A 20,872-nucleotide genomic window follows, 5' to 3' on the forward strand; every position below is an offset into this window, starting at 1 on the left:
CTGATTCCAGCTGATTTGCTACTGGGAGGCTGCATCCCCTGCCATCATAGCAAGCAAAAGACCAGTCTGGCCCCATCCATTAGCCACCAAAAGGGCTGCCGCTCCAATACTTGCCCTCCTCTTCCCTCCCTATTCCTTTATCTTTTTGTGTTGTGAGCCTGAGGGCAGCTGCTGTCTTTTTCTTTCAATGTTTGTACAATGCCTAGAACATTTTAGGTACTTTAGTTAAATATAAGCATCAACGCATCATCATCATCATCATCAACTGGTGCGGGAGATATGGGATCCCTGTATATTTTCCCATGTGAGTAGGAAAGCATCTTTGAAGGGTGTATCTGTGTATGTATAATTTTGAAATGGCAGGAAGAGAAAGGGTTAAACATAAGCTCCCTTTGCCAGTCTTTTATATTGATTTGATTTGATTTGATATTGGATTTAAATCTGTTTTTTGGTAAAATACTTGCTGAGGTCTCTTCCAGACTGTTGCTAATTTTTGATGGGATCAAATCACAAAACTGGCAAATGCATGTTGCACAAGTACAGTTTATTCTGGGAGGTCTTGCAAAACAAACCTGATTCCCCACGAGATTGGACCTTTGGCAATAAGAGCTTGGAAAAGTTACTTTTTTTGAACTACATCTCCCATCAGCCCCAGCCAGCATGGCCACTGGATTGGGCTGATGGGAGTTGTAGTTCAAAAAAGTAACTTTTCCAAGCTCTGGATGAAAATGCACTGGAAAGTGTGGGATAACTCTTGCTTTGACGCAACCTCCCCGCAAACAAATAAGAACAAATGCAACTTCATCTAATCTCTCTGCAAACAAATCAGGCTGAATGTTCAGTAACTGGATTGTCTGGAAGCACCCACATACACACACTGTTGGAAAAAGAGTTCACAGAAGCTGCCTTCCATGGGTTATTTGGCCTTCAGCCAGAGAGATAGATTGCCTGGTTCTCACTACAAGATTACCTGGGGCATCACTGTATCTTGTGCCACACAGCGTCCGTCCAAACACATCTTCCCTGTCCCACAGGGAGTCCCATCTGCCCAGGGCAAGCTGCCATTTCTGGTGTGGCACAGGCGCTCTCCTGCCTCCAGCTTGCACCAAAGCTGGGAGCAGATGTCCTCCTGTGTGGTGTTTGGGCAGTGTCGGAACTCCTTGCCGAAAATCTGTTGGCACTGGTGATCAAGGTTGTAGAAGGACACTTGACCTGGAAGGTCTGTGGGGAGGATGATGGTTTCAGCAGGCTCATCAAGCAAACAGTCACCTGGAGAGGGAGAAAGGTGCAAGGAGGTCACCTTGAAGATCTTACTAACACTGGCTTGTATCCAACGTAGTGTTATGCATTCTCGTTCCATTAGTGCAGGGATTTACACTTGCACAACTGAACTTGCTCCCCCTCCCCTCCCCCCACATCCCCTTAAATCTTCTGGGGGGCCCAACCCTGTGGAGGAGATTTGGGGAGGGTGTGAGGTGTGCTTGGGAGGAAGTATAAATCCTTGCATTGGATACTACCACTATTATATATTGACATACGTCAGCCATTTACATAAAATTTTGCAGAGTTTCATAAACACAAAGACAGGTCTCTGCCCCAAACAGCTTACAGTCTAAATGTCAATTGTGAGAGAGGCCCTCATAGACTGGGACATCTATGTGACATATCCAAGACACTCAGACATTGAATGATTGGCTGGCTAATGCACAGCCAAACTCAAGGTGCGTACACAGCAAAAGAAGCCTGAATTCAGTTGGGAATACCACCAAATCCAGAGAAGCTAAAGATTCCCTTGCAAAAATGTAGCACTTGAAAAGCAGCTATAAAGTGTTCAAATCTGCCACATGGCTTGTCTTATTTATTTATTATTTGATATATACCCCACCCTTCCTCCCAGCAGGAGCCCAGGGCGGCAAGTCTGTCTTGAGTCTGACATTGACTAAACACCATGTGCAACCCAAGGTGGAGGGAACACAATATTGTTGAAAGAAAGTGCACCCTGAGATGTGCTGCTGGCATTGCCAAGGGGTTTCTAATGACTGTTCTCAAAAGGGTGAATGAGCATCAGTGGGCCTGTCCCTGCAGACATCCTGAATGGATAGTGACTTGATGCCTACCATGTCCTCCGTCCAGAAATTCTGTGATATACATGGCACTGCAAGGGGACCATGGCAGAGTCTTGTTTAAGTGGATGAACAGAGGGGCCATCATGTGATGCTTTCCTAAGGTCCCAAAGAGCCTCTCACAGGTCTTGGAATCATCATGGGGCATGCTGAGTACATGCCCTGGAATGGAAGAAGATAGAAACAGGAGGTTAGTGGGCTATTCTTGCTTTTATGAACTGATATTCTCTTTGGAGATGGCCTCTTTACCCTAAAGCCCTTTGATATGTCTCTCCAACCTCCATGCCTAGTGCTATAATATCCTAGTGAGTGTCTTCCAAGTATGCCATTTCAAAGCTGTACTCATCTTGCACTAAAAAGAGCCACTTGGTGTTTTTTTTTTAAAGGCAGGATATGTCACCGAAACAAATAATAAAATTTCTGCACTGTAATCCCCATTGTACAATAAACAGAGCAGAATTTTGCAACCTTTATATTGCAAAGTTGCATGCTGTCTTCCTTCCTTCCTTCCTTTCTTTGCATCACTTATTCTGCAGTGTTAGCATTCTTACATAATTTGCTCTGCTTTTGCTAGTTATGGGGTATGGTACAAATGTGCACAATGCAATGGGGATCTTCTTCAGCAACTACCTAGAGAAGGGCTGTAGCTCAGTGGTAGAGAAAATACTTTGCATGCAGAAAGTTCCAGTTTCAACCCTCATTATCTCCAGGTAGGACTGGGAAAGACTCTTGTCAGCCGCTGCCAGTAAGTGTAGGCAGTACTGAGCCTAATGGACCAACATTCTGACTTTGTTTAAGAAAGTGTTTGTTGTTCTAAATCAATATTTTTAAAGGGATGGGACATATGTGTGGCAGAGCACATGCTTTGCATGCAAAAGGTCCAGGTTCAATCCCTGGTACCTCCTGGTAGGGCTGGAAAAATCTCCTGTCTGAAACGCTGCTGAGGCATTGCCAGTGTAGACCAGGATGGAGAGCCAGATATTGGACTTCAGTCCCTGTCATTCCTGACAATGGCCATGCTGGCCAAGCTGATGGGAGTTGGGAGTCCAACAACATCTGGAAGGCCACAGGTTCCTCATCCCCTGGGCAGACAATATTGAAGCAGATTAACCAGATCTGACTTTGTATACTGCAGCTTCTGAAGTTCTTATGGCTTCTGAAATTTCAGCAGACATGGCCTGCATATTTTCAAGACTCTTTTCAACTATGAGGGCTAGAAACTTGGGTGTTCTGTTATTACAAAATCTGAGATCCTTAAGATATTGAATTCTACACCCAATATCACATTCTGCCAGTTTATCTGTGCTCCCACAGAGTTCCAGCATACACAGGGCCCTGGCTGTCATTGAAAGATTCTGTGAAATTAGTGGCAGTCTATAACTTTATCCATTGACTTGATATCCAAAAGATCTCTTCCAAAAGAAAAAGGTCCTGAAGGTAGACATTCATGTAGCAAAATGTTATTAGCTTTAAAACCAAGCTTTTGTTATCAATTTTAAAAACACATGCATTCTTAAAACATGATGCTGGATCTACAACATCCAAACTCTGAAACCACATTCAGATTTTACATTTGCATGTATGTCCCAGCACACAAGGACAACACACCCAAACTTTGTGTCACTTGAGAATGGTGCACAGGTGTTCACTATTATGGCAGGCTATTTAATTTTCCAGCTGATGCTTTGGTTATGTGCCACTCTTTTGATCTCGAGAGTGCCATGTATGAAATCCTAGGGATTTAGTACAAGCCCAGCAATTGATTCTGGCACTATGATGGGCTACCTCTCTCCCTCATGCATATCGATATAGGCACAGTAGCTACCTAGTTCATGGGCCAAAGTGTAGGCTGCCTGGAGACCCTCATCTTCTATAACAGAACAGCTTTTGTTGGGGTCACACATGGTGCCAATATCAGCCACTCCAAGGGTACTGCAACTCTGATGTCCACAGAAATCCTGCAAGTGAGAAAAGGGAGATAGAAAATGCACAAATAAAACAGATCCACCATCACCTGGTGAATCTCCTCTCACACAACAATGTAGATGAATAGTTCATTTTACACTTTTAAGGAATTGATCTCTCAGTGTGACATCATTTACACTCTGGAACTCCCTGCCCATTGACATTAGGCAGGTGCCTTTGCTGTATTGTTTTTGGTGTCTGCTAAAACCTTTTTGTTTAGGAAAGCCCTCCCAGATATGTAAAGTTGTCATGTCTATTATTATAATGTATAATGTCTATTATACATTATTGTTATAACGTACATTTTTAACAGCTGATTTTATTTACATTTTGATTTTCTGAGGTTAACTTGTTTTTAACTTCTGACTTTTCTGAATAATTTTAATGTATATTTTATGTAAACCGCTTACGGGTTTTTATAATTAAGCAGAGTACAGATCCTGTTAAATAAAAATAAAATAAATAGCAATTATCACAGAGGCTCACTTGATGCATGTGCTGTTATCTCTTTAGTGCAGGGCAAAGGACTTCTAATTCTCTCCCAGCACTTTTTGATCTTTTTGGATATTGTTAATCATTTAAAGCCACTGTGAAGTTTTTTTTTAGCTCTGCCTTACTGAGTGATTTATTGTGTGTTTCAGTTGCTGTTTTTGTTATTTTATTTTATTAAATTATGTCATTTTTAATTTTGTTGTTAGCCACCCTTCTAAATAAGCCCAAATGTCTTGGGGTGGGATCTCTTGGCCGGTTCCAGTTTGAAAGCATTAAGTCAACCTAATAGGCTAGTATCAATGCGAGTTCATTCTTTGTCCACTAGCTGCTCCTTTTATCAATCCATTTCCCCGCCCCCCCATAAAAATATTTATATTAACGAGACTTCCGGGAAGGGTGACTTAGCCTGTGCCTGCTTTTGAGACGGGCTCCTGCCTCAAAAGAAGCTTATTCAGATATATCAGTCAGATTTTTTTTTTTTTTGACTGATTAAACTTCTCCCGGGTAGGGAGAAACGAAGAGATTAACCTCAAAGCCTATTTTTGTTGGGACGACCAGATCTCATTAATTTATGGGACGAGGTCCAGCCGACGAAGGTGGGACGGATTTTCAACAACAAGCTCTATCTGATAAAGCGAACGTTCATCTTATCTTCTAAGAGAGAACGCACTAACAGGCAAGCACCCTTCTTTCTATATTTTTCTTTTACTTGACTTAAATTGTTGCTGTTTAAAAGAGATTTGCCAGATTGATCGGTTTTTGACATCTCACTGGGGAGCCATAACTTCTCTCTGCTACTCACTAATTAATAGCTTATCTCTGTTTTTGTTGCAAAAAGCTGTCCTGGATTTGCATTCTAAAGATATACACAGAAGAGGGATTTCTATTCCAGATTTTTATTTTGAAGAATATTATATTGTCTGAGACTACTCTCTTTTTGGTCTATTTTATTTTGACGAATCTGTTTCCTGACGACCGCCATTAATTGTTTCGATCCTGGGAACTGCATTTTGTTTACTTAAGCATGGAGAGATAAGGCTGTCTGCTCTGTTTATACTGTGATGTCACCAAGTTTGGAGTATTAACCCAATTGTTGCTGAAATAAGAAGTGGTTTTCCTATATTTTTCTTTTAAAATGGCAATTAAGAAAGTGGCTGAGAAGCTGGAAATAACTATGTTTCAGAAAATAATGGATGAGATTGAGATAACGAAACAAAACCTGCGACAGGGTTGTAAGGAGCTGAAAATTGAATTGAGTAAAATGAAGCAGGAGATTAAAGATATAGGGGTCCCTGTGAGAGAGGTGACCCTGGAAGGGGTCCCTGTGAGAGAGGAGACCCCGGAGATTGGAACAAACGTGGAACAGGAAAAAGATTTGGAGTCTATGGACTTTAGAAACAAAATCTATGGTTTGGAGACACAGGAGATTAAAGACATAGGGGTCCTTGTGAGAGAGGAGACCCTGGAGACTGGAACAGGGGTCCCTGTGAGAGAGGAGACCCTGGAGACTGGAACAGGGGTCCCTGTGAGAGAGGAGATCCCGGAGATTGGAACAAACGTGGAACAGGAACAAGATTTGGAGTCTATGGACTTTAGAAATAAAATCTATTGTTTGGAACTCAATGTTATCTCTGAAGAAATTAATGAAGATTCTAGAGATAAAGTTATTAATGGCATGGATAATCTTCTGGACTGGAATGATGTGATGGAGCCCAATATAGAGAAAATCTATGGAATTAACTGCAGCCATGTGACAATGGAAAAACTTTCAAGAGATGACCCAGTGTATTTTGAAAAAAAGAACAGAGATATGATTTTACAGCAGTATTTCAGCAACCTATTCAGAATGGATGGCAAGAAAATATTTGGGATAGAGGTAATTCCCATCAGACTCTTACTATATGACTATGGCTTTGACAGCAAGATTATTATGGAATACTGATAATGGAAGATTGGATACTGAAATTACTGGACTTAACAAGACTACTGAAGATGGAAGATGGAAAATGGAACTAATAGGGATAATAGAACAATGGCTACTGAAATTACTGAACCTAACAGATTCTGATGTGATGGATTAATTGAAATGTTTATTTTGACTATGGTTATGACAATAAGATTATCATAATTAGTAATGAGATGGATTAATCGATATGCTTATCTGGAAAAAAAAATTGATAGATATATTTCTTAAAGAATTGAAACCTCTCTTTGACTTTTTGTGGAAAGAATAAAGTAATGTTTATGAGATTTGATGATTAAGTAAGATAACTACTGGAGGAAAGTGATTTTATAATATGACTTAAGAGACAGGATTGTTATATATTATAGACTTATAACTGATTTGATCTTTGACAAATGGGAAGTCAATATTTTACTCTTTATTTTTTATTTTTGTTTTTTTTTCTTCTTTTTTTTCTTTTTGTTTAACTATTTTTGATTTTGTTTTTTGTCTTTGAATGTTTTATGATTTTGTCTTGTATGTTTTATGAAAATCTGAATAAAAATTATTGAAAAAAAAATATTTATATTAACATCAATAATTTTAAAGGAAGTTTCCACATGTTGAAATAGTGACAAAATTATTGTTCGTAATACTGATATTTTAGAAACCATTTTTGAAAATAACCGCAGAAAATTGCTACATAAAAATCTGATCTGTAATGATAGAGAATAAATGAATTAATGGAAAATTCAGTACCAAATCTGAATTGGTTAGAATTTTAGCACATCCCTACTTTGGGCCATCCCCAATAGATATTAACTGTATTCTTTTCTCAGACATTTTTGTACAAACACAGAGTCTCCTTCCCTGTCTGCATATAGTTCAGGTTTGTAATAGTTACTTTCCTGGTTGCCTATGATACGTCAAAGGAGCTCAAAGAAGAAAATGGGTGACGTAACAAGGGGCGCTTCCAGAAGGTCTGTTTATTGAGCGTTCATCCTGATTTGTTTTCAGGGAGATTAGATTACATAGCTATTTAATGAGCATTCATCCTGATTTGCTTAGATCACTGTTCTTCATCCTTGAGTCCCCAGATGTTGTTGGACTACAACTCCCATCAACCTCAGCCAGCTTAGCCAAAGGCCAAGAATGATGGGTGTTGCAGTCCAACAACATCTGGGGACCCAAGGGTGAAGAACAGTGGCTTAGATGACATTGCATCAGAAGAGTATTATCCACCACTTTCCTGTGCATGTTCCTGCCATTTTACTTATTGAAAAAAGCCTGATCTTTTGGGAAAGTGGGTTTGTCGTGCAAGACCATTCGGCAACATGAATTTGCCAGAATGTGATTGAATCCCATTGGAAAATAGCAACAGTCTGGAAGTGCCCAAGAACACCACCACTCCAATGTTTGTTGTAGTTCATTGTTGTAAGAGAAAATAACGAACAAACAAAAATACTTGTAAGGAAATTGTCTCCAGGAAACCAGGTGGGCATGAGACAGCTTTTGGGCTGTCTGTTAAGGAAGAGAATCCTAGGCTGGCAGTTCCCAGACATCTGCAAATCATCCTCCATCCTTCCTCCCCCCCCCCCCGTTCAGCCCCAGGATGCCTCTAGGTTAAGCTTTTCATTTTTAATTTCTAATTTTTAGGATTTTTATTATGTTTATATGAAATGTACTTGTGTTTGGTTGTAAGTCACCCAGAGTGGCAGATTAACCTCTGCCAGATGGGCGTCTAACAAATCTCATAAATAAATAAATAAATCCTGCCAGCAAGCATCTACCAACCTGTCTCGTCAGCAGGACTGCTGTGTCATAGTGTTCTGGGTGGCGGTCGCTTGGAGGGTTGAACTGCTGTTGCCAGTTGCAGAAGTTCCGTAGCATGAGCCCTCCATTGCCAGACACTTCCGGCCCGGCTTTCTCGTCTTCCACCACCAGCACCTTCACCACCACCAGATTGATGGAATTCTTCAGGCTGTGGTGTTTGTAGATCTGAGCAGCCACAGACATCAAGGTGAGGATGTGATTCTGAAAGGCAGGAGCCAAGGGTTAACGGGAGCAATAACTTCCAGCAAATACTCCTCAATCAACACAGGGATGTATTTTGAGGGTTTCATTCAGATGCCTTGAGTTGGTGCAGCAGGATCCAAAATGCATTACAAAAAGAGAGAGAAGCAAATTGTTGTGCTTTTTGTTGCTTTTAAATATTCCTTAGAGCAGGGATGGTGAACCTGTGGCCCTCCAGATCAGGGATGGAAGAAGCTGTCAGTTCCAGTTCTCTCAGTTTCTCCTTTTCCCAAACCTAAATTCAGTTCTCCACAATTCTGTTGCAATTTGAATTTTTTTAAAAAAATTCCTCATGAAAATCTTCAGCATTTTAGTGTGAAGTTCTCCTAATAAACACATTTTGTGCGGTTTTGACTAATGTACACATTTTTGCAAGCAACGTCTCTTATAATAATGCATTTATATGTTGTTTTCACTAACATTCAATTTTATGCACATTTTCACCTCACAAATGCATTTTTGCAAACATTGCTTGGTTGGAGAACTGCATCGCAAAATTCGAATAAGTGCGAATTTCAAAGAATGGCTGTGTTTCGGTCATATTATTTCAGAAAGTGTGAAGTTGATAGATTCAGCTTTAAATGCAAACTGAATTGACTTTCTCCCCCATCCCTACTCCAGATGTTGCTGGATGACAACTCCCATCATCCCTGATCATTGACCGTCCTGGCAGGGGGCTGATGGGAGACCAACCACATCTAGAGGGCCACAGATTCTCCACCTCTGCTGGAAATATAAATATACAGTCCAGCCAATAAGTGGTTAATCTTTAGTACTTGGAGCTGACTGGGGGAGTGGCTAGTTACTTGCATGTTTTCTATGTTAGTTGAATAAAGACTTTATGAAAGGCAGAAGTGTGTCCTGTCTGCTTTCATGACATGGTGTCACCTTAAGAGTATGGAGTGTGTTTCATCACATAATGGATAGAGGGAGATGGAGCTGCCAGGCAGACTGTCAAACATTTTTTTTTCATTCCAAGCTGTTTTTGTTAGGTTTAGCCTCAATTCTAGCCAAGAGAGACATGCTTAATCCTGGGTGCAAATACTTTAAGCTATCCTTCTTTCTCTGACCTCCTTCCCACCCCTCCAACAACAATCCAGACAGATTTGTTTGCTTTGCAGAAGCACCTAGAGCAAAGTTTGCCTTGTGGTATAAGTTAGCCTTAAGTTGGAGAAAGCTATTCACTTTCTAGAAACGTTTGTATGGGTACCCCTGCTCCCACTGCAAACAAGACATTCTGTTCTTGAATGACTTAGCAGATGCATTGTGCACTTTCAAGACAGCTACTAGTCGGGATGGGCAAATCTGACAATTTTGGTTCCCTCAGTTTCTCATTTTTCTAGCCTTATATTCAGTTCTACACATTTCCACATCAGTTGTGATATATGTTTTAAAAAGTTCTAAAAATTCCAATGGATTATGAATTCATTGATTATAGTGCAAATTTATCCCAATAAACACATTTTTGTATGCAATTTTGCCTACTATACTCATTTTTGCAGAGCGATTTCCCCTGATATAGTGCATTTTGGTTGTTATTTCCCATAATATAATGCATTTTTGTATGTATTTTTCACTTATATATATTCATTTTTATGTATATTTTGCCCTAGTATGTGCTTTTTTGTACACATTATGTGGCTGGGGAGCTGCACATTCCCCAAATTTTGAAGGAGAGCTGTGTTTCCATTCACACATTGTTTCAGAAAGTGCAAATTAGGGCTTGGCACTAGTTTAGAGGCTTTAGAAGTGAATTAGACAGATTCATGAAGAAGTCTGTCAATTGCAGTAAGCATGGCATCAATGGACCTCTATATTCAAGTCAGTATGCCTAGAAATACCAGTTGATGGGTAATAGGAACAGGAGAGGGTTAGTGGTAAGAGCATCAGCTTTGCATGCAGAAAACCCCAGGTTCAGTCCTTGACATCTCCAGAGAGGGCTGGCAGAGAATCCTCTCTGAAGTCCTAAAGAGCTGCTGCCAGTCATTGGAGTTCAGGCGCAGCCATCGTGGTGCTCTGCAGGTGTTATGGACTACAGTTCCCAACATTCCTGCCCATTGGCCATGCTGGTTGGGGCTGATGGAAGTTATAGTCCAAAACATATGGAGGGCATCATGTTGACTACCCCTGGTGTAGACAATACTGACCCAGATGGACCAATGGTCTGACTCAGTATAAGGCAGCTACCTACGTTCCTATGAGGGGGAGAGTCGAACTTCCAGAGGGAAGGAGTTCCACAGTTGGGGTGCTACAACCCACAGTAGGGAAGGGTTGTGGCTCAGTGGTAGAGCGCAGGCATTGTATGCAGAAAGTTACAGGTTCAAATCCCTGCATCTGCAGGTAGGGTTGGGAGAGACCCCTGTCTGAAACCCTGGACAACTACTGCCAGCCAGTGTAGGCAATACTGATCTAGATGGGACAATGGTCTGATGTAGTATAAGGCAGCTTCCTATGTCCCTGTTTGGTAGGGCACTCTTGGAAACAGGATACTGGATCAGATGGACCTTTGGTTGGCTCTTATGTTCTTCTGCAGCCCTTTTTACAAAGCTCAGCAAAGCCTCCTCCACTTAGTACTATGCCAGGTGTCGTATTCATGAGATGTGGGCGATACACATCGATGACACATTTGTGAATGGGATGTATTCCTACATTTGCGTACACTCTCAAGCGTTTACCCCACAGCACCTTCTGCTTTGGCAAACGAGACAGAAGGGAGATGACTTCATATGTCAAACACTCCAGCTATGTTTAAGGCATCTTATCAGCAAGTCAGAATTCTGGCTCCTTTTGGCACTGGCTCACGGAACCGTACTCATGAGACAAAAATGCAATCGTTACACAATGGTGCAAGTATTGAGAAACAGTGAATGGCCCCTTCATTTCCAGGCAAGCTTCATTGTGTAGTCTTCTTGCCTCTGTAACTTCACCATCATTGTTTAATTAGGGCCACATTCCTACCATACATTTATTCCACTATTATTCTACTTTAAACAGGCATGGCTTCCCCTAACGAATCCTGGGAAGTGTAGTTTGTGAAGGATGCTGAGAGTTGTTAGGAGACTCCTATTATCCTCACAGAGCTACAATTCCACAAGTGGTTTAATAATCAATCCATTTTCCCAGGGAACTCTGAGAAGGAACTAGGGCTCTCCTAACAACTCTCAGGATCCTTTACCAACTACACTTCCCAGGATTCTTTTGGGAGTGGAATAATAGTGGAATAAACATATAGAATGAATATGGCCTAAGACACATACTTAATACTTAAAAGCAGCTATAAGCCCCAAGTTCCACTCCTTCACACACCTTCTGTGCCTGCAGAAGCCAAGAAAGTTAACACCAAAACAGAAAGGATCAGAATGTTGGGCCTAGTTATTTAATAGCCTTCCTTCCTTTTGGATGAACAGTATCCACTACCATCAAATGAATAATGATTGTATAGGGCAGAGGTGGCTAACCTGTGGCCCTCCAGATGTTGTTGGACTCTGATTCCAATCAGTCCCAGTCAGTATGCCAACAGCCAGAGATTATGGGAGATGGAGTCCAGCAACATCTGGACAGCCAAACGTTGGACACTCCTGGTGTAGACTGTGGTGGATAAATTGTTTTTAGTCCTCTCAGGTTCAGGGGGAGCCGAGTATTTTGGCCAGGCTGCAAGCAGGCAAGCTGAAGGCCTAGTGGTCCACAGAGGAAGACCCTGATAGTCTCCCTCAGTGACAACATGCCCGGATGAAGGGAAGGCAGCTGGTCTGAGAACCTTATGTCAGCAACTGGCAACAGATTGACACTTGGATGTCACCTGACTCCCAGGCCAAAAAGATTATGGGCTGTGGTGAGAATGCCTGTTATTTCTTCCTCTAACCAGCTGCCCTATTGAAGCGGGGAGCAAGCTAAGGTTTAATCCACAGGCTCCTGGTTTGAAGAAGGCCTCGACATTATGACAGTCTGAAAGTGGTTGCTGTCTGGAGGAACCCAAACCATGGGACCCCTCCATGCAATTAGCTCCTTGTGCGATTCTGACTATGCCTAAGAGTCCAGAGTCTGTGAGTTCAAATCCCCGCTTGTGTCTCCTGGGTGTTGAGGGCCAGCTAAAGATCACCCCCACAGGGAGTGGCTCAGGGGTTGCGTGCCCTGCCACCTGTGCAGCCGTGAGCAAGCTGCATAGTCCCAAGGAGCCCAGTTGCCCCCCAGCTGGCAGTTGCGGACAAGGAAGGGGCTGGCTTGTGCAGCTGTGGCAAGCTGAGCAGGCCCTAGCCAGCTGGGGAGGACTAGCCTCAGAGGGAAGCAATGGTAAACCACCTCTGAATACCGCTTACCATGAAATCCCTATTCATAGGGTCGCCATAAGTCAGGATCGACTTGAAGGCAGTCCATTTCCATTTCAAGAAATGAGTTGGTGTGTGTCTGTGCCTGTGTGCATGTGGATGGCACAGTTAAAATGGACCTGAACTGATTGGATGTTGATTCACACAAGCAACTAGATTAGCACCTATATGGTTTGAATTCCCAGAAGCGACCAGTACCTCCCCCCCCCCAATACTGTATGAGTCTAGCTTGAAGCCTCTAATGTCTGGGGCAGAAGTTATTTTATTTTATTCATTTATTATATTTATATCCCACCTTTCCTCCAAGGAGCTCAAGGTGGTGTACAAGCATGGCTCTCCTCCCAATGTTATCCTCACAACACAAGGCAGGTTAAGCTGAGAGACGGTGACTGGCCCAAGGTCGCCCAGTGAGCTTCATGGCCGAGGTGGGATTTGAACCCTGGCCACCCAGGTCGCAGTCCAACACCCTAACCACTACACCACACCTCACATTGTGCAACATTTACTTAGAGCAAGCGCAAGTCTCCACACAGGCCACTGGTATGGTTGCTGGTTATGTCCTTCCCCCTCTTTCAAGACTGGTGATGGATGGCAAACACAGCACTGATGCCTTGTCAAATGGGCTGAGGCCCCCTTTCTCAGCATAGACTCTTTAAAATGTTTCCCCTTCTTACCTGCTACCCACACCCAAATGCTCTGACTCCTTGTCCCTGCCCTGAATCTACAAATAAATAAAAAAGCTGGAAAGCAAAGATGTAAAACAAACCGAGCAAACAGCTATTTAACAAAGATTGTGAGGTCAGGTTCACTTGTTCCACCATCTGGTGTCTATTTACACCCCCTTTCCCCAGCTTTTTCTTTTCTCTTTCAGGAGGCAGACAAAGAGGTTCAGCTGGCCCCACAGTGAGAGAAGCTGGCAGCTCTGGGGGTAAACAACAGCCACCTGGGTAAAGAAGCCCCTTTGGCCAGGGACGGTATGCACATTTCACCAGGCCGGAATCTTGAGTAGTCAGACTCAGGAGAGATTGCTTGGCTGTGTTTTCGCAGCTGAAGACAGAACAGTTGGGAAAAAACAAAGACAGAACAGTTGCATGGGCTTTGAGCTCTTCCCAAGGCAACTAACTTTGCCTCCGGCAGGTTTCTCCAAAGCTGGCTATTAACAGTTCCAGGTCAGGCCTGAGTCTTGACCTGGACACCAGACAGGCTGTCATTTGGCTTGTGTGCCTTGCTAGTCTTGCTTTGCTCCGGGTACCCCTGTCTTTCAGATGTTCCTCCTGTGTCTGCTACTGCTTCCCTCCCAGTCTGCCAGCTTCTCCTTCTTCCTTTTACACCCACATCTTTCTGTTGAACTGACTTTTCCAGATTTATGTATCTCAAGATTGGTCCTACTGGGACTTAGGGACGTAGGCAGGTGCTTTGTCTACCTCAGAGATAGGGAACCTCAAGCCTGTGTGCGGATTGTGGCCCTCCTAGCCTCTCTTTCTGGCCCTTGAAACTCTTGCCAAGCCACATCCTCTACTGGCCCTCCTTTGGAATATATCCTTGAACTCTGATAATGCCTCTTGCTTCCTTGGATGGTGGACGGAAGAGGGTGTGTGAGTGTATAGATAAAATTTACATTAATTGCTCTGCCAGCTTTTGCCTCTGGCCCCACCCGTTCTGGCATATGGCCCCTGGAAAGCTGCCCAGAGGTTAAAATGGCTGTTTGGCTAAGGGCTCATTTACATTTACTGTGGGATTGGTGCTACTCACATCTCCTTTAAATTTGCATGGTTCACATGACATTACCAGCAAACAGAAGCTATCATGCAGTTTCCCCCCTGTAAATCTGTACTAACCCAATCTGCTGATAATATGAAAATGGGAGGAAAAAAAGTCTCAATTTCTCTAGTGGTTGCAGACGCTTTGCTCCAATGCTTTTAGGTGGGTGTGTCAATCATTCCCCTCTCCACACCCTCCTCATTTCTTTGTTTTTGTTTCCTGTGGGCTGACAAGCAAGTTCCAGCTGCTCTCTTCCATTCTGCTGGCCTTTTTTATGTTGCTGAAAACAGTGCCTTTATTTTCTTTTCCCCCTAACTTGTGCACAAAAGCATAACACTGCACAAACAAAGATGTATTTTTCAGTTGTATTCTACCAACCATAGGCAGGGAAATCACAGATATTTGCACTTTGGGGTTTTTAAAAAGAAACCTGCTGCAGATGGTAGAACAGACTGAGCATCTCGGCCACCTAGCAACCAGAAGGAGTAGAAATGTATAATTAGAGGGCGGGGCCACAAAGAAACAGTGAGCTTAATCCTTCCCAGAGGAATGCCTACTTGTGTGAATGGGAGAAACTGACTGGCAACTACTACTGAGCAGGAACTGTGGATGGTGCAAATCCATATCAAAGGTAAATGCTGTGTATTTGCTGCAAAGAAATGCTCCCATGTAGATGAGCCCTAAGATCAGTTCCCCTCTGGTCTATGTAGTCTAGTGCTGTCTGTTTTTGGACTGACCCATGTAGAGGTCTTTGCCATCACCTGCTACTTTTAATTGGAGATGCCAGGATTTGAACCTGTGACTTTCCGCCTGCAAAGCATGTTCTCTACCACTGAGTTGTGATTCCCTCCTCAGTTGCCCTTCAGTTCCCCATGTCTTCAACCCATTGCAGCTCAGCACTGATACCACCTAAAAGATGACTGAGGCAAAGTGTTAGCAACTTCCTCAGGACCACCCAAAGAGTGTTTGAACTGCATTTGAACTTGAACTCCAGGTCACAGTTTAATTTAAAATATAATCATTTGATTCTTCTTATAGTTAGAATGTCAATAATAACAGTAACAATTGAATTATTATAGTGACTCACTTCCACCTGATTAACAATCTACAGTGTACAGATTCTCCACAAAACATGACTCATTTAACTGTATTCATACCCGTGGCATTCACTTGGACCCTCTGTAAAACAGAGTGGAAATAATCCACTTGGCGTTTCTGTATAGCTTAGAGCTTGCTGATGATTCCTGGCTGAAATATTCAGCATAAATATGCCTATTACTGTAGCCCAATGATAGGACACATGCTTCGCATGAATAAGGTGCCAGGTTCAGTTGCTGATAACTCCAATTAAAGGATCCAAAGTAGCAGGGCTGTGTACTATTTTTAAGGAGTGTACAAATATACATAATTAGAGTTGTCAAACCACTATGACCACAGCAGGAACCCCATTTCAGTCAGATGTACAATCTTCCCTGCAGGATAAAGCTCAGGAGAAAACTGGCTATGTTAATTTCCAGTGTGAACAGTGCTGATTGGGTGGCTTCTATGACATCATGGAGCCGGCATGCACAGTGCTGACTGGCTAGCTTGTGTAGTTTTTCAGAGTAGTTTTTCAAGTTTTTAAAAAGTCATGAAGGAGGCGGAGGAGGAAAGAAAAAAGATATTGAACAAAACCTAATCTGAGAAATTTGTAAGGCATTTGTACATATGTCAGAATACTATTAGCCTCAGATTCTGGCTACTATACTAGCCAAGATGAACCTTTGATCTGATGCACTACAAGGCATCTTCTGAAGTCCTTCAAGGGCAATAGTATTAGCAGCTCCTGCTTAGGTGAGTGACAACATAAACACTCTGCCTTCTTGTCAGGAAATCCAGCTGGACTAAGTTGTTGCAGATCAAAATCAGGCCAAAATCCAAGACCACAAGGTTGGAGCTGGACTGTTAACAAAACAATCACGTCTGGGCCAGAGAAGGGTAAAGAGTTTTGCAATCAAAATAAAAAATAAAGAGGCATGAATTTAAAAGGCTGTGTTTCATTCTGTCATGCCTAATAATTCAAAAGAGGTGATGGGGTGGGGAACCTTGTAGAGTTTCCGTTTGCAAAGTACTGTGGTCGGCAAACCAGCAAAAATCATTATTCCAGCACTAAAACTTGCTTCTTGGCCTTCTCCAGCAATAAACAATGGTCTTATAGGCCTTACAGACACTACCTTTTACATGGACATTCATCCCCCTTTTAGGATCTTTTTCACACCATTACATGCAGTGGTGCCTGATGCTTGTTGGAACTGGTAGGGCGGAAGACAGGGAGACCAACAGTAGGTGGAACAGAGCCAGTGATAGGCAGCACCAGAGCCAACGACAGGCAAAGCCAACTAATTCCAGTTTTGTCACCATCCTCCTCCCATCTGAATTCTGCAAAGGGCGACACTGAAACTGAGGAGGAGGGGGAAGCTAACAACTGCTGCCACCCCATGGACTAGATGTAAGCAAAAAGGCAGCCAGGTGCAGCTTGGTTGAAGGCAGACCGAGGTTGGTGGGACAGTGCCTTCTTTGCCCTAATGCAGTGGTTCCCAAACTGCTGAGGGTCTTGGCAGACCGTTTAAATGATTTTGCTGCAACTGTAATGCACTGTTGCCAGATGCTGCATGATTTTGCATTTTTACCGACATGCCGTGAACCATCTGAATGAAGCTCATGGACCATTGGTGGTCCACGGATAAGTTTGGGAACCCCAGACCTAATGGACCAGCCTGCACTGATTCCCTGGCAGTTATATTGGGTTTACTAGTGAGGGATATTTTACACACTGAATTTTATGTTTACACTGGGGGTGGGGAGTCTGTGGACCTCCAGATCTTAGTGGACAGATGACAGTTGTCATCAACCATGACTATTGGCCATTCTGGCTGAGGTTGATGGGAGCTGGATTTCAACAACATCTGGAGGGCCACAGGTTTCTCCAACTGGGATTTTAAAAACAGTGCACTCTAAAGCAGCTGTTTGAAAATGCATAAATTATATAGAAGCACTCACCAGAGAACTAGAATAGACTCCAGCTTCCAGCTGAATGGACCCTTGATGATAAACCTAGGCTTGTTGCTCTATGCTTCAGGCATGTTCAGTGTACACTTCTAAAGTGTAATATGTGAATGTGCCAATATATATTCAAACACATTTATCTATGCTCATTGGGGAGTTAGAATTGGCTGCAACTGCATCTTGTATACGCTCAGGAACATTTCACACTTCACAGAGTAGCAAATCCAGGTTTGTCATCAGGTGTATACTCAGCTGGGAATTGCAGCCAATCCTGTCTCCTGAATGAGCATATCGTCCCACACTGCACTTTTGAAGTGTACAGCAAATGCATTTTAAGTGCATGCCTAAAATGCAAAGTGCCAAGCAGACCTAGGGAGCAAGATCAACTCTCTGCTGGTGCCTTGTGGTGGATATGTTATCAGGTCAGAGCGTGCCTGAGGGAAGGCCAGACTGCAGCTGCTGGCCACACAGGACTATAGATGCAGCCCTGGCACTGTCTGTGCACTGCTAATGAGATTCAGTTGGTTCAGAATCACTTGCCTTGGGGAAGGGTAGTGAGGCAGGCAGCTTGCGCTGTTTACCAGACTATCGGCAGAAGTCCTGGTAGTTTCTGCAAGGGTCTTGGCTCACGCCTCAAATATAGCACCTCTGTTGGCGGTTTAAAGTGTGAGCCAGGAATTTCCTTCCCCAAAGCCAAATGGCAATCAAAGGATGCTGTGGGCAGTGTCTGGGCATGAGGCAGTAGGAGAGGCTGAATAGCTTGCTTCCTTGGCTTCCTCTTTCTCCAGGATTGCACCCATATTTTGTTTTTCCTAGATCTTTCTCCACCTCTTTGTCTTGCCTCCTAAAACAAATCCCTCCTCTGTCTCCTGCAATCTTTCACCTTCTCCTTCCAATCGCCATTTCATTTTTGCAAATTTAATCATTTCAGTCCTGCACTGAAGGGCCATGGCTCAGTGGTAGAGCATCTGCTTTGCACGCAGAAGGTCCTGGGTTCAATCCCTGGCATCTCCAGGTAGGGCTAGGAGAGACCACTATCTGAAACCCTGGAGAGCTACTGCCCATCAGTGTAGATAATACTGAGCTAGATGGACCAATGGCCTGACTTGGCATGAGGCAGTTTCCTGTGTTCTCCTCGTCTTTCTTCTTGTTGTAACTGTCCTCAGTGATGACTGGAGATACAATGGGCACATCTGTACAATAGACTGTCCCAAGGAGCATTTGGGATTGCAGTTCTGGGGGAGGGATCCGCAGCTGAGAATTATCACAACCTCCCCCAAACAACAATCCCTAGAATCCTTTGGGAAAAGCCATGGCATTCAAGATGTTAGGAATGGGAAAACTCCAGACCTTAGAGCCGGTGTGGTGTAGTGGTTAGTGTGCTGGACCAGGACCCGGAAAGCCCAAGTTCTAATCCCCACTCAGCCATGAAGTCCACTGGGTGATCTTAGGCCACCACTATATTGCAGCCTAACCTACCTCTCAGAGTTGTTGTGAGGATAAAAGGGTTGGCGGAACTACCGTATACACTGCCTTGAGCCCTTTGGAGGAAATGTGGGATATAAATGTAATAAATAAATAATAGAAATGTGCAGCATTCCGTCAAACTGTGCCCACATTCCAAAGATTGAAGGATCTATTCTGCAACAGGAGGCATCATGTCAGATTTCAGTGACAGGCTAGTAAGGAGAAGGAGAGGGGGTGAGGTAAGATCTAGCAAGGTTCAGTGGCCCTCTCCTGGGTATGTGACTGGGTAAGTTAAATGGCAGAAAAGCAAACTATGGGTTGTATTTAATGTTAGTCCTGTTCAGAGTAGACCCATTAAAGTTAATGGACATGACTAATTTAGGTTTATTAATTTCAATGGGTCTACTCACAGTAGTACTTACAGTAGAACTTTGTCGGATGCAACCCTAGGTGATTATTTTTGATAATTGATATTGATCATATTTTTGGAATCTTGTTTTGATTTGAACGCCACCTTGGGAATCTTCTTGTAAGATTGAAAGGCAGAATATAACAGAATAAAATAAATAACTGCTTGTATACCTCACAGCCATCAATGTAGGCCAGACAGGCTCCATTTGCCATGCAGAGAGAGTACACAGGCCCATTTAATCTACAAAGCAATAGCAGCTCAAAATTTAGGAATAATCAGAACTTGCTGGAAATGTAGAGAAGCTGTTGCTGTTGTTATAGTTATTGGTTGCTTTTTACACGCACGAAAGTCTCAAAGTGCCTCACACACCATATTTTTTATACAACACAACTGATGCAAATTAAAACCAATTAATTGCAAACTAGACTCAATCATCACCAGGAGATAGCAAAAATTGTCTCCCTGCTGACCCCTGCACAATCACCAAAAATACTAACTAAAATAGCCACAAGGACCATAACAAAATTATCACTCAAATGCATTAGTGTAGTGGCAAATTCAGAAGTGAAGTGTCCCTTCTTGATAGTCACAACCTCACCCCTCACCCCTTTTTTGCTGTGGGGTTGAGAATGAGATCCTTGTTAATGCCTTTTCCCACAACAACAGACATCCCTAGGAGCCAATAAGCACAAAAGAGGAGTGTTAGCTACTGAGAAGAGTCTTCTTAGTGTCTGACTCACCTCCTTTCACTCTGATGATTGGCTCCAATCAGCACGAAAGGACAAGGAAACATCTTAGAAGCCTTTTCTCAGTGGCTAACATTCTCCCCTTCATGCTTACTGTCTTGTAGGATGCTGGAGACATAGGGACCCTGCTGGGATCCTGCTCCCAAAAAAGTAAGGGCACTAAGCCCTACCCTCCAGACCCCAGATGACTACACCCTTGCTCATATGCCTGGAAGAATAGGGACATTTTCACCTGGGACCCAAGGATGTCAAGGTTGACGCCAAGCACACCTCCTGGGGAAAGCAAACTACTCCCCTTCCTCCATTTTTCTTGTTGAATACCAGAGTATATGCTTGTTTTGATATTGACCCCTGGTTGGAGTGAGTGGCTCTTGAATCCTGGAGCTTCTGGAAGCTGAGCTTGACACCCCACAGAGACCCTGCTGAGCTCTGTGGAAGAGCATCTGCTTTTCATGCAGAAGGTCCCGGGTTCAATCCCTGGCATCTGAACCCCCCCCCCTTACATTCCCTAGGGCCATTTC

At 43.1% G+C, this 20,872-nt stretch overlaps 1 protein-coding gene across 1 annotated transcript in view; it reads right to left on the bottom strand.

Moving 5' to 3' along the window:
* Window positions 1-20,872, bottom strand: part of ADAMTS8 (ADAM metallopeptidase with thrombospondin type 1 motif 8) — a 54,132-nt gene that overhangs the window by 17,159 nt on the left and 16,101 nt on the right. Inside the window, exons 2-5 of the mRNA XM_061592460.1 lie at window positions 8,317-8,556; window positions 3,949-4,081; window positions 2,118-2,285; window positions 971-1,269 (exon numbers count right to left, since the gene is read on the bottom strand). Of these exons, the coding sequence (XP_061448444.1) occupies window positions 971-1,269; window positions 2,118-2,285; window positions 3,949-4,081; window positions 8,317-8,556 (840 nt within the window). The remainder of the gene's footprint in view (window positions 1-970; window positions 1,270-2,117; window positions 2,286-3,948; window positions 4,082-8,316; window positions 8,557-20,872) is intronic.

The sequence above is a fragment of the Rhineura floridana genome, chromosome 12, assembly GCF_030035675.1.
Source record: "Rhineura floridana isolate rRhiFlo1 chromosome 12, rRhiFlo1.hap2, whole genome shotgun sequence".
Classification (NCBI taxonomy): Eukaryota; Metazoa; Chordata; class Lepidosauria; order Squamata; family Rhineuridae; genus Rhineura; species Rhineura floridana.